The following is a 14651-nucleotide window of genomic DNA, read 5'->3' on the forward strand; positions in this document are numbered from 1 at the left end:
AGAGCCCACCGCTGGGGAGCCCCTGCCCACCCTTTGCCTGAGTCACTCTCAGTGAGGCTGGGCGGGGGTTTCTCCATGTCGTGGCTTCACACCCCTTCACCAGGAGAAGCAGAAAGTGGAATCATCCCTCCTGGAGCCAGAAACTAAGGACACATTGACCAAACTCCTCCCCATTCTAGAATCAACCACTCTCTCTCTCTCTCCCTCCCTCCCTCCCTCTCTCTCTCTCTCTCTCTCCTCTCTCTCTCTCTCTCTCTCTCTCTCTCTCTCTCTCATCTTTCCCTTTGCCTCCTCTCAGCCCACAAAAGGCACCAACCAAATTCCACATTAATCACTGGGGACCTTAGATCTCCCACTCCTTCTGCTTCCTGCCAACCAACTATGGTTCCTTTACCCTCAAAGGCTGCTGGTTAATCTGTAAAATGCTTAGGGCCAAAATAATCCCAGAAGCGCTCTCTCTGTGCCCCCAGAGAATCAAGAGAAAGCCTGCAGCCACCACGGGTTTGCTCTTGTCTCAGGGGCCTCCCCGGCGTCCCTGCACAGAAGGGCGGAGCCGGCTTGGCCCTCCCTCCATCTGACATGAATGTCTGTGGCCCTGTTGCGTCTTCATGGTGACCAACGTGTGTTGTCTGATTCTCTGTTGTCTGTTAAAATTCTTTGTCATATAGGTAAAATGCAGGATGGCAATGTGGACGCCAGCCAGAGCAAAGGTAACCCTTTTGTATTAACCTGTGATCCCTGCGGCCCCTCCCCGCCGGTTCTGAGGGCCACGGCAGAGGCAGACGTCCGTGCCTATGGGCGCCTGACACCTTTGGGGGGAGGGGGTAGCTGTGATCACATGGTGCCAGGTCAAATGGAGGCATTACCCGTTGAGGACAGGCCACCACAAGCCAGCTTCTCCCCAGCCTTTGAGCTATGCTGCCCATTCAGCTGAAGACTTGAAGTTGGGTCTTTGAGATCTTTAGGGGCTAAGGGGTCAGGCCGCAGGCCCACCAGTCAGGCCTGTGCTGAAGGGGGAGGAGCTTGACACCTGTGGATGAGGACACTCTCTTCTACTCTTTAAGCCCCCTTTGTGTCCCTTCTGTCTAGTGACTACTTAATATCCAGCAACATGGCCCAAGGACCAACTGGGCAAAGCCCAAGCCTGTGTCTTGTCTGAATGTGGAGAAGTTGAAGAGCCATTGGGGGAAGGGTCTGTGGGCTTGTTCAGGCCCAGAGGGGACCCTAGCCCACTCCTGCTGGAAATCCAGGGTGGAGCCGTGTCACTCCCTGCTGTGTCCTGAATTCCAGGTCCAAGGCAGCCAGTGGCCCTGGGACCAAGGTCTCCAGCAGGAAGAGACCAACCCCCCCATCACGGGGATTGTGTGCCGGCCATGCGGGGGCCCAGGCTGGGGAGTGAGGGCCTCACTGTGCTCCGCTGGGCAGTTGGGTGGGTGCCAACATCCCCACCCTGCAGGCTAACCTGTGTGTGTCTGTGTGTGTCTGTGTGTCTGTGTCTGTGTGTGTGCACGTGTGCTCTGCCCCCTGCAGCCAAACAGCAGGACGGGGCGGCCGCCATGGAGATGCAGCCCCTCAAGAGTGCCGAGGGCGGCGACACTGACGACAAGAAGAAGGCCAGCATGCACAAGAAGGAGAAGTCGGTGCTGCAGGGCAAGCTCACCAAGCTGGCTGTGCAGATCGGCAAGGCGGGTGAGCACACGGCCCCGGGAGATGGCACAGGGGGCACACGGGGCATGCAGGGGGACCCCAGGCAGGGCCCTGCCCCTACCTGGGCCTCAGTTACCTCCTCTGCAAAGCGAGGGCTTGCATGAGACCCACCTTCTCTGCCACAAAACCAGTCTGAGTCCTTATACAGTAGGCACTCAATTCGCACTTAGGCAGAAGAGTGAAGGTAAAAGCGTGGGCTCTGGGGGCAGCCTGCCTGTGTTCTTGTCCAGCTACAGCTCTGAGAACTTGGGCAGGTACCTTCACCGAGCTCTGAGCCTCCGCCTCCTGGTCTGTGGACTTGGGATCCCGTAGTCCCTACTTCACAGGTTGCTATGAGGAATAAAGGAGATTATCTACCCGTACAGGCGCTCAGCATTTGGCAGGTGTGGTGGCTGTACAGGGGGCAGACCCTGTAGGGCCTGGAGTTTGCAATGCAGGCTTTATTCTGAGGACAGTGGGAGCCCTGCAAGAGGCATGAGCAGGGGAGGGCAGGGATGGAGTTAAGCTGTATGATGACCTCCCAGCTGCCGTGCAGAGGAAAGACTGAAGAAGTAGAGGGCAGTGCCAGGAGCCCGGTGAGAAGCCCCTTGTTTGAGGCCCAGCAGAAGCCGGGTTTCCCGAGTTAGTAGCTGCAGGTGATGGCTGATGACGGCCCCTCTTGCCCCGGAAGCCAAGCCCGGAAGCAAGGTGAGCCCTGCTGCCCTGACATGGCCTTGGCCTCCCCTCCCGGGTAAGGATGTGGCAGATGCCAAGGCCTCCCCACCTGGCTGCCTGCTCCTCCATGGCTGTCTCCCGGCTCTAATTATAGGCACCACAGCGTGGAGAAAAGAGGCAAATTACAGGCTTGACTGTCTATATTTAAACTTGGGGGCCTGATGACAGCTCCCGGCTTCTGGGAGCTTGGCTTCCCGCCTCTGCAACTGTCAGACAGGGATCGAGCTGGCTCTGTGTCTCCGCAGCTGGCGGTGCGGGCGGGGCAGTGATGGGTCCAGGGATTTCCTCCATCCCCACCACGGAGAAAACTCCACGGAAACGTGGCTCTGGAGGGCAGGGAACAAAGCGACGAGAACCACCCTGTGGCCTTCACAGTCCTCACTCATCTCCCTCCCCTACTCAGCCCTGCCGGGCATGGAGTTCAGAGTCGAGCACTTCTGGTTCAAGTCCCACCTCTGCTTCTCTCCTGGGCTATATTCCTTGAAAGCAGAACCTGAGATGGGTGGGCACAGGATCTGGCGGGGTGCTCTCAGGTGAGACCAGTAAAGGGTCAAGGATGCAACAGAGCCCAGGAGGAAGCACAGGCAGCCGGGGTTTCTGGAGAAATCTCAGTCTCCACCTGATCTTACAGGGAGCTCTGGAGCATGGTACCTCTGCAGGGTCTGACCTGCCCTGCAGCAAGGTGTCTGGGCTTCTGGACCTCCACCTCAGCCATTGGATATTGGTCATCAAATTGGGGTGGGTGGACTCCCAGGCACTTCGTGACAAGGAGACGCCAGTTGCCCAGACATCCTGCTCCTCTGCAGAGGCTTCAGGTGTGGGCAGCCTCAGCGGCAGCTGTACAGCACATGGAGCAGATGGGGGTAGTTGGGCGCACGGGGCTGGCAAGAGAGCTCCTGCCAGGAGCCAGGAGCCACCTGCAGGTGTTAATTCTACAGTGCCTCCCTGGCCTGTGGCCTAGGGCAAGTCACTTCCCCTCCCCGAGCCCCTGCTGTTTCCTCTGCCTGGAACACTCTTCCCCCAGGTCACTACCTGGCTGCTCATCATTCCTCTGTCTGCTCAAATATCACCTCCTCCAGGAAGTCTTCCCTGGCCACCCTAGCTGAAGTAGCCACTGGATCTACCAGGCCATGTCGCATTTTTTTTCTTTTTCTTTTTAGTTTCATTAAGGTATAATTTATATATTAAAATTGCACACGTTTAATGCACACATGATAAGTTTCCACATATGCATATGCCCATGATACCAGTCACCACAACCAAGGTACCAAACCTATGCACCACCTCCAAAAATTCCCTTGTGTTCTTTCATGGGTTTCTTCGGTTTTTGGGTAAGAACACGTAAGATCCTCTTAAGCAATTATGAAGTGCACAATACCGCATTGTTAAACTATCGGCGCTGTGCTCTACGGCAGAGCTCTAGAACTTTCTCATCTTGCATAACTGAAACTTTTTCCCCACTAAAAACAACGCTCCTTTTCCCCTCCGTGCAGCCCCTGGCAACCTCCCCTCTATTCTCTGCTTCTATGGGTTTGACTATTTTAGATTATTCAGATAAGTCCTCCTGTGTCTGGCTTATTTTACGGAGCATAAAGCCCTTCAGGTCCAGCCACGTTGTTGCAAATGGCAGGATTTCCTTCTTTTTAAAGCTGAATAATATTCCATTTACGTGTAGCCCACATTTTCTTTATCCATTCATCTGTCAATGGACATTTGGGTTGTTTTCGTATCTTCAGCCCATGTCACTTCCTACCACGTCATCCTGGAGTTTTTCTTGACAGCGTTATCTGTATCTGAATTATCTTGTTCGTGTGTTTGTTTCTTGTCTGCCTCCCCCTCTAGAATCTCAGCTTCCCAAGGGCTGAAAGGGACTCTGTCCTCCTTACTGCTGTGTCCCTAGTTCCTGGAATAGGAAAGAGTATGTACGTGAAGGCAGGAGGAGATAAGTGGTACCCTCTGCACATCCTGTCGTGTGAGGGCACCGTGCAAGTAGTTACTGGTCCACATGATCACTCAGTGCCTACTATGCGTCGGGCACCGTGCTAGGCAATTTACATGTATTCATCGCATTTGATCCTTACAAAACCATGTGAAATAAATAGGCATCCCCATTGTACAGAGGAAGAAACTGAGGCTCTTTGAGGATTAAGGACTTGCCCCACACCACCAAGCTGAGCTGGGGTGTGAACTAGGGCCTGCCTCACCCCAGAGCCCTTTGAGCCAAGGCTTTGGTCCACATCTCCCTTCCCGGGGCCCCGCACCCCCTGACAGGTCTCCTCCCACCCGTGTCACAGGTCTGGTGATGTCAGCCATCACGGTGATCATTCTGGTGCTCTACTTCACCGTGGACACCTTCGTGGTCAACCAGAAGCCATGGCTGCCCGAGTGCACGCCCGTCTATGTGCAGTACTTCGTCAAGTTCTTCATCATCGGTGTGACGGTGCTGGTGGTCGCCGTGCCCGAGGGGCTCCCTCTGGCTGTCACCATCTCACTGGCCTACTCGGTGAAGGTGAGGAGGGGAGAGCAGGGCGGGCCAGCCGATGCCACTGAGATCGGTTGCCCCCTGCTGGGGGTCCGTGGGGTGGCCGGTGGGGCCAGTGCCAGGGCTGAGAGAAGAGCTAAGTAGCGGGAGTGGGGACGGAGGAAGCTCGGAGAGAGGATGCATGCAGGTGGCTGAAACTCACATGCGTCCAGGAGAGCCACACCCTGGCTAAGGGGACAGCTGTTATTCAGCACAGCCAAGTGTCACCTTGTAGGGATGGGGTCCAGTGTTGCCAGATATTCAGATTTTTTCCAAGAGAAGCCAGAAATCTGGACCTAAAATAAACTCTCCTGATTTTTAAACATTGACAATCAACTCAACTTAAAAAAAATAAATTAGATGCAGGTATCACCCTACAGGCCCACACCCACCCCTGTCCCACCAAACGTAGGCAGAAGCCTGGCCATCGCAGCCTTAGGCCCCGCCGTAGCCATAGTACTTGTATGACTAATCTCGGAGTTTGCTCCCTGAGGTTTGAGAGGTTTACGCCTAAAATAAAAAGGATGTCTGGTTTTATGAAAGCCCCCTCCTCGGACTTCCCCGGTGGCGCAGTGGTTGAGAATCCGCCTGCCAATGCAGGGGACACGGGTTCGAGCCCTGGTCCGGGAAGATCCCACATGCCACGGAGCAGCTAAGCCCGTGCGCCACAACTACTGAGCCTGTGCTCTAGAGCCTGCGAGCCACAACTTCTGATCCCACACGCCACGACTACTGAAGCCCACGCACCTAGAGCCCGTGTTCCGCAACAAGAGAAGCCACCGCAATGAGAAGCCCGTGCACTGCAACGAAGAGTAGCCCTTGGGCTTCCCTGGTGGCGCAGTGGTTGAGAGTCCACCTGCTGATGCAGGGGACACGGGTTCGTGCCCCGGTCCAGGAGGATCCCACATGCCGCGGAGCGGCTGGGCCCGTGAGCCATGGCCACTGAGCCTGCGCGTCCAGAGCCTGTGCTCCGCGTACCGCAAAAAAAAAAAAAAGAGTAGCCCCTGCTCACCACAGCTAGAGAAAGCCCGCGCGCAGCAACGAAGACCCAATGCAGCCATAAATAAATAAATAAATATTTTTTAAAAGAAAAAGAAATTTTTTAATTAAAAAAAAAAAAATAAAAACAATAGCTTCTATTATTTAAAAAAAAAAACCCCTCCTCTCAGGAGATGGGCTAAAAATATAGAGTTTTAAAAGCAATTCAATAAATGGCAAGTAGGCCCATGAATGCCTTGGGTCTGGCAGTTGCTCCAAAATGCCACCCCAATGGCAGAGCCCCACCTCCTTCTGCTCCCAGACCCATGGCCGTCGGTAGAGCCCAAACGCTGGGGTAAGGGGCTGGCATCTCATGAGCACTGGGCGCCTGACCCTCTTGGGGACACTTAAGCCTGGCTCACCTCCCAGGTCCTCACACCCTGGGCTCATCGTTTTCCCTTGGTCCCGTGGTTTCCCCACCTGGGAGAGCAGGGCCCTGCGCTCCTGTTTCCCAGGGCCCTGAGTCCAGGATGTCCCCGCCAGGGCAGAGGCCAGGCCATGTTTAAAAACAAGACATTCGCTCCGAGAATGCAGAGCCGCCAGAGGGCACGATCAGCGTCAGTTTCCAAGCTGGAATTTGGGCTGGGCTCACCGATGTAATTTCATACAGAAAAGAGATCTCAGGGCAGGTGCCAGAAAGTGGCAGCTATGTGTAAAGGATACCGCCCTTATCATCTCCTTGTTTTGGGGTTCTCGAAGAAACTCCATCCCACAAACCAAAGCCCAAACAGGTCACGGCACAATGCTGATCGGGGGCCTGGGGCCCGGAGATTGAGACCTCCTGCTGCCGTGAGCCGGGACGCCAGGAGCCACCCAGCTGAGCTCGAGGTCTCCTTAAAAGTCTCACAGCTTCGGTTTCCGTGCTTCCCATACAGACATTGTTAGGCCTCTACACCTGTAGTTTGTATCTCTGGCACCTGTGCCTTCAGCTGCCTTAGGTAGTGTTACTTGTACAGTCACGTGATAAACTTAGTACAGCTCCCCCAACCCAGGAGGGGCAAACTCTCCCCTTTCTGAGCCTGGACCTAGCCCCTGGGAGCCGTCATCAAAAGAATAGTGGTGACCACTTAGATCCGCGCTGTCCAGTAGAGACATAATGTCAGCTGCATGTGTGATTTTAAATGTCCTGGTAGCCACGTTAAAAAGAAAAATCAGAAAGAAACAGGTGAAATTAATTTTAATAATGTACTTAAGCTGATATGTCCAAGTTATTATCAAGCCAACTTGTAATATTTGATAATATACAAGTTATTAATGAGGTATTGTACATTTCTCTTTTCATAATAAGTCTTCAAAACTGGATGTGTAATTTACACTTACAGCACATTTCACCTCAGACCAGCCCTGTTTCCAGTACTTAATAGCCTCACGTAGCAACCATATTGGGAGGCTCAGGCCTATAGATTCTTTTTTTTTTTTTTTTTTTTTTTTTTTTTGCGGTACGCGGGCCTCTCACTGTTGTGGCCTCTCCCGTTGCGGAGCAACAGGCTCCGGACACGCAGGCTCAGCGGCCATGGCTCACGGGCCCAGCCGCTCCGCGGCATGTGGGATCCTCCCACACCGGGGCACGAACCCGTGTCCCCTGCATCGGCAGGCGGACTCTCAACCACTGCGCCACCAGGGAAGCCCTGGCCTATAGATTCTTAAGCCCCAGAGACGAACCCTCTTCACAGAGGACAGATGGGCAGAGTCCTGATGGAATGATCCAGGCTGTGAGGTTAAACAGAGCTGGGTTCAAATGCCAGCTTTAACCCTCAGCAGGTGTGTCACCCTGGTCAAGCTGCTTTGCCTTGGCTTCTTTGGTTGCCAGAGTGGAGTACAAGAGTCCATGAAGGTATCATAGGATCCTCGTGACATCAGATGAGAAAATAAGGGCGGAAGAACTTTACAAACTGTGAAGTGTGTTGCAAACTCAAATTGCCGCTGAATGCATCCATTCAACATACATCCATTCCACATACATTTATTGTTACTATTACCACAGGTTATGATAAGAGACACTGCAAGAGCACATAATTCTACCAATACTCATTTTTTAGTAACATGACCTGCTATAAAATTATTCTAATTGCACTCCTTTTTTACCCTTGGTATAAAGAGTTATAATGAGGGCAAGAATAAAGGAAATCAGATTCCTAGGCACAGACTAGAACAACATCTGACTCAGCCTTTAGCTAAATGCACCTTTTCACATCCGTCCTTGCCAGATAGGGTCACTGTGTCATAAGGGCCTGCAGTAAGAGTGGTGGTTCCTTGAGAATCACTCTATGTGCGTTATTTGCTTGAGAACCTGGAAGAAGCTAGGAGTGTGATGCTAGGAAGAGAGAAAGGACAGTGAATATAAGAAAATTAATAATATGTAGAGTAGGATTTCATTTTTGTCATACATTTTAAAAGAAAGGATATTGATATGTAAGATGTATCCGTGCTAGGTGGTAGGATTATGGTTGATTGACTTTCTTTGTTGTGTATCTATATTTAAAAGAAATTTGTGATTTTTATTACACAAGTTATAGTATGTATTCATTGTAGAAAAATAGAAGCTATAGATTTTTAAAAGAAGGCAATAACAATCCTATAAATCTACCACCCAGAAATAATGACACTAATATTTTGTTTATTTCCAGATAGTGTCCTATGTCTATTGACATATGTATAACTTAAATTTATTCACTTTGGGTGAAACCTAAGTGACAGTGAAAACCAAGCACCAGTGAAAGATGGTACCTTTGAAAAAACTCATAACCAAATAAGGAATTTATTTCTGTTAGGGTGTAAGAGGAAACTATTTGAAGTAATCAGAAAGGACCCAATCTTCATTTATCATCCTTTTCCCTATTTTTTCCATAAAGAATACAGATTACTTCTGTAATCCAAATTAATAAAGTCAACTAATCAACTCTTTTAAATGCCTCAAATAATTTAAAAGAAATGAAAAAGAGAGAGAGAGAGAGAGAGAGAGAGAGAGAGGGAGAGAGAGAGAAAGGGCTGCACACAGAAAGAGAGTCCAGATGACAGGGCCTGTAGCAAGCAAGATCCTTTGCACATGTGTGAAGCAAAGGGGCAGCTCTGCCTCATTTCCTGCGTGTTTACACCGTGACCCTGCCTCCCAGCTCCCTCTCCTCACTGTTGCCATCTCACCTGCCCCTTCCCCCAGAAAATGATGAAGGACAACAACCTGGTCCGCCACCTGGACGCCTGTGAGACCATGGGCAATGCCACGGCCATCTGCTCGGACAAGACGGGCACACTCACCACCAATCGCATGACGGTGGTGCAGGTTTACGTGGGCGACGTCCATTACAAGGAGGTCCCCGACCCCAGCTCCATCAACGCCAAAACCATGGAGCTGCTGGTCAGCGCCATTGCCATCAACAGCGCCTACACCACCAAGATTCTGGTAAGTGGTGCAGCCTCCACCAGAGGGAGGAGCGTCCAGGGGGCGATACAGAAGTCCTGGGCGGGCTAAGCAATGTGATGCATAATTTTAAATCCTACTGATGCATTTTGGGTGGTCAGATAGTAAGCAGCTTGTTTCTCTTTGACTTAGCTCTGCTGTTTGCATGACACACAAAAAAGGTTGTTGTTAATTGTGTTTTTTAGACCCTGTCATTGCCCTCCCTACCAAAAAAATAGTCTTTTTATTAGTTAGCTTCTGCTGTATAACTACTCCAAAATGTAGTGGCTGAAAACCAGGCTGTGTATTTAGCTCACATTTCTGTGAGTCAGGAGTTCAGGCTGGGCTCAACTGGGGGACCATGTCCTCGTGTATCTGAGGTGGGTCACATCCACAGCTCTGCTGATCTTGGCAGGACTCTAGGCTGATCTGGGATGACCTCAGCTGGGACGGTTCATCTCTGCTCTGTGTGGTCCCCCTCCTCCAGCAAGCTAATCTGGGCTCTTCACGTTGTCATTTTGCCACGTCCTATTGGCCAACACAAGTCGAGAGGCCTGTCCAGATTCAAGCAGCGGGGAAATAGACTCCATCTCTAATGGGAGGAACTTCAAAGTCACATTGTAAAGGGCGTGGATTCAGAGAGGGTACTAATTGTGGCCATGTACACAATCTACCACTGGCGACGACATTGTCGTTAGTAATAGTAGTGGTAGTACTAGTTTTGTTAAGAAAAACTCTCATATTCCTGTCTCAGTTCAGCTGCCTGGACGCGTCATGCTAGAATCCCTGATTGGTTTAGAAGCATAGGTTGCCTTTTGGTGATTAACCAGTATTCGAATGAAGAGAAATACAAACTTGTCCATCCAGAGCCCCGTCGGCTCCTAGATGTAGGACATTTCTACAGTGTGAGCGTCTGGGTGAGCAGCTGAGCTTTCCTGCTTACCCCGCCAACGTGCCCTAGCCCTGACCTCTCCTTCGGCTCCTGAGCCGGCCTGAACCTTCAGGATCAGGCTGGGTGGCGGGAGTGCCAGAAGCTTTATCAAATCTGAGAGAAGAGCACACGTCAGCGGCAAAGGGCCAAAGGCTGGTGGGGGGTACGGGAGGAGGTGAGTCCTGCCTCTAGACACTGGGGCTGCAAGGACTGCACCCGCCCCTGCGGTTGAGCAGGTACTCCTGCATCAGCCCTGAGCTGCAGGCTGGGGAGGCAGCACTGACAGAAGGAGAAAGTAGGTCGGGAGAAAGCGTGCAGATGGATGATAGAGGATGCTGGGGGCGGCAGGAGCGCGGGGCGGGGGAATGCCAGAAAAGACGGCGTTTTTGTCTTCTCCCCACCCCACCCCATCCCCTACCTCCCAGCCCCGATTTGGGAATCAAGGGAGGTTGACGATGCTTTATTCTGTTCCCCAGGCCTTCCTAAAATAACTGAGATGCTGTTAATGATCTCGTCCCGCAGAGAGGGGAGTGGGGCAATTCCCAGAACAGGCTTCTGGTGATGGGGGTGGCTGTGTGGGCAGAGCCCTGCAAGATGGGCTTGAATTGAGATGTATATTATGCAATTACAGTCAAAAAGGAGTTCTTGGATCTGCCAGGAGGGCTGCGAAACATCTTTGCAGCGATAAGGCTCAATTAGGCAGTGCTTCACAGCACCGGTGGCAAAGCTAAAATTCATTTCCAGATGTTGTTGACTGAGGCTGTATCCAGGTGGCTTCAAGGACAGGGGTCCATCAGTCCGCCTTGGGGAAAAGTGTATCTGCCAAGCCTGGAAAGAGCTCAAGGACCTGGGAACCGGGATCCTTGGTTTGTAAACAGGCCAAGTCACTTACCTCTCGGGCGCCAGTGTCCCCTTCTGTGCCTTGAACCCTGGCATCCTAGAACCCTTGTGCCTTTCTTTCTGGGGCTTCCCTGAAAGAACCCTGGCTACACGGTTCTCTTTGCTGGGCGCTGATGGCCGTCAGCGTGGAAGGGACAGCAGAGGCCCCTGGTATGTCTGGGTGGTAGTTAAAGCTCACACTCTGGAGCCAGACGGCCTGGGTTCAAATCCCTCACTAGCTGTGTGACTGTAAACAAGTTCCTTAACCTCTCTGTGCCTCAGTTTCCTGGGGGAGATGATAGGATTACTGTGAGGATGAAATGAGTTAGTAAGTGGGAAGTGCTTAGCACAAGGCCTGGCTCACACTCAGCGCTCAGGGTGACTAGCGTTGTTGTTCGTCAGCAGTAAAATCATCCCTCGGTAACCAGGCAGAGGCTAATCAATAAACGCATAGACAGCAGAGGCATCAGGGCTACAGAGGGAAAGGGTCTTGCCCAAAGTGACACAACCAATTAGTGGCAAAGCCAACTTATAGATACCCTAAAGCCAGCTATTGGGTAGGGTGTCCAGATTCGGTTCTTGGTCCTTGAAACCAATTCTGCAGCATCTTTAGTATTGGTTGGTCTCAGGAAGGAAGGCCCGGAGTCCAGAGGGTCCGATTCACATGGATCTGCGGACCTTAAGGACCACCTGGTCCAGCCCCCTCACTTTACTCTGAGGCCCAGAAATGGGAGAGGACTTGGGCCAAGTCACCCTGCGGGTTAGTGGAGTTAGAATCCAGATGTCCTGACACCCAGTCCAGTAAGCAGAGGTCAGGAGCTTTGGCTCTGAAGTCTGACAGACCAAGATTCAAACTTCAGCTGCAGCACTTACCACCCATGTGACCCTGAGCAAGTTAACTAACCTCTTCAAGCCTCTGTTTTCCAGTCTGTAAAATGAGTAAACAATGAATCATAATCACTAATATTCACTTAGCCAGACTCATTGCTGAGTGCTTAACACATGTTGCCTTGTATGAGGACCCCATGAAGTAGGTGACGTCACATCTCCAATTCATAGATAAGGACACTGATGCTGGGAGGAGTTAAAGAACATGCCCAGAGCCCCAGAGAAGATAAGAGGCTGAGCCAGGGTTCACATCCAGGTCTGTCCAGTCCAGAGCCTGCACAGCTCACCACCACTCCTTCTCCAAGTCCTCTGGCTGCACCTTTGCCTTGAGGCAGTTCCAGGGCTGCTCTGAGATCAGATGAGAAGGTGTGTGTGTGGCTGTCAGTCAGCACAGTGCTGGACATGTAGCAAGCGCTCAGACCGCTCCAGTTGCTACTCTTATCACTTCTATTATTATTTCTGAGCCTTACCCTCTGTAGTTTGCTTTGCCAGCCACTGTCTAGTTTGACCCTCCACATCCCTTCCAGGTAATCAAGGCAAATAGGACAATTCCCGTCTTGCAGCTAAGAAAACAGAGCTGCAGAAATATCGAGTAACCTGCCCAGGGCTGCTCCTGACACCAAGTGACAGAGCTGAGTCCCGAGAACTCTGGAGGAGTTTACCCAGCGGGCGAGGGAGCAAGGTCATTCCAGGCAGGGCCACAGCCTGCCAAAGCCCAGAGACCTCTCAGGAGATGTGGCGGTCTGTGGCCTGGACCTTTCCCAGGGCCACAGTGATGAGAGGCGAGGCTGGCAAGGCTGAGGGGGAGTTGGGTGGCGGCAGATAAGCCCTTAGTAGGCTTTCTCATCACAATGCCCAGAACCAGCCAGGCACGGGTGGAGGGTGGTGTGAGAGCCAAGGCTGCCAGGGGGAAGGCCAGAAAAAGTGACCCAGGACGCGCCTCTCAGAGGGCCAGCCCCAGCCCCATGCCCCATCCCTTCTGCGGATGGCAGAACTTTCTTCTTTCCACTCCTATTTCTAATCATTAGGAACGAAACTTGCCCTCTGAGGGAAGCTACATGAATCATCTTGTAGTCAGAAATTGCTTCCCCACCTCAGAAATCCTGGCACACCCTCAGATTTGCCTTGTCGCTTCCGACTCTTTGAACGTCAAGACTTCTGCTAGCTTCTTCTTCTTGTAGCCCTGCTGCTTCTTGAGCTGCAGCTGAGCTTTCAAATGGAAATAGCTCCTCCTCAGACTTTAGAGGCACGGAGCTTTCTTGGGAAAACATTCTCCTTTTCCACCCACGTTTATTCTGTGTGCTGAAACCACCCAAGCGGACTTTCAGTTTATATTTTATGAGACCTCTTTTAACGTAGGTTGACACTACAGTTAATATTTGAATTATTAAAATGAAGATGGGCACTCGTGGAGCCGAATTGTTGGAAGTTTATGGCGTATGTTCTGGAAACATGAACTACTGAAAGAAAAACAAATCTCCTTGGAGTCCCTGAAGTGGTTCTGGAAGAAGGAGCAGGGAGGATCTGCCTGGAAGGATGGTGTTCCCGAATAAATGAGCCACACTTCACCTAGTTAGAAACTCCGGGTCTTCAGTCTACCCCGTTCCCAAACTGAGGTGGCTTCATCCACAGACAGCCCCCATGACCCCCAAAGGCAGGCTCGATGGTATTTCTCACAAATCTTAGACCTAGAGCTCCTGAGAGGAGGGGAGAGTGGGGAGGTGACTCTAGGAAGCAGTCAGCCCTTGAACTCAGATCTGGCTCCAAACCCAGGGTGCAACTAAATATTCCAATGAACCTCAAACCCCCTGAGTCAAGCCAGCTCTGCGAGGGGCTCTGGCCAAGACAGGGGCTCCAGAGGGCACAGAAGCCCCTGGAATTGGCTTAGCAGGGCATTAAGATGGGGAGGTGGGGCGGCCCTTCACTCTGTCCCGTGAGGCGACAGGGGCCTTTGTGTTGGATTCAGCAGCTGTTTTGGTTCTGTTTGGTTTTATTTGTTTGTTTGTTTTTGCAAACACCATCCCTAGGAGAACAGTTTAAAGCACATAACCCTGAATGGGGAATTCTGATTTTTAACAGCACTGTTAATCCCTATATCCCACCTTCTCACCCTGTGCACGTGACACAAAACACACACCACAGGCGCCTACCACACACACACACACGCACACACAGCACACACACTCACCAAACACATACTCTACACACAGATCACACAGGTATATGCACAAATATACACACACACGCCCCATGCACATACCACACACACATTATACCACACACACGCACACGCACACACAGCACACACACTCACCACACACATACTCTACACACAGATCACACAGGTATATGCACAAATATACACACACACGCCCCATGCACACACCACACACAGCACACACACACCACACGCACACACAGCACACACACTCACGACACACATACTCTACACACAGATCACACAGGTATATGCACAAATATACACACACACGCCCCATGCACACACCACACACAGCACACACACACCACACGCACACACAGCACACACACTCACCACACACATACTCTACACACAG

General features: G+C 51.7%; 1 protein-coding gene across 3 annotated transcripts in view; it reads left to right on the top strand.

Annotated features, from left to right (window-relative positions):
• The window catches only part of ATP2B2 (ATPase plasma membrane Ca2+ transporting 2), a 210824-nt gene that overhangs the window by 156945 nt on the left and 39228 nt on the right, over positions 1 to 14651 (top strand). For all 3 annotated transcript variants that reach the window (XM_032649883.1, XM_032649881.1, XM_032649882.1), the window contains 4 exons: positions 669 to 710; positions 1531 to 1689; positions 4716 to 4930; positions 9138 to 9380. In XM_032649883.1, the coding sequence (XP_032505774.1) occupies positions 669 to 710; positions 1531 to 1689; positions 4716 to 4930; positions 9138 to 9380 (659 nt within the window). The remainder of the gene's footprint in view (positions 1 to 668; positions 711 to 1530; positions 1690 to 4715; positions 4931 to 9137; positions 9381 to 14651) is intronic.

Source organism: Phocoena sinus, chromosome 11 (genome assembly GCF_008692025.1).
Source record: "Phocoena sinus isolate mPhoSin1 chromosome 11, mPhoSin1.pri, whole genome shotgun sequence".
Lineage (NCBI taxonomy): Eukaryota > Metazoa > Chordata > Mammalia > Artiodactyla > Phocoenidae > Phocoena > Phocoena sinus.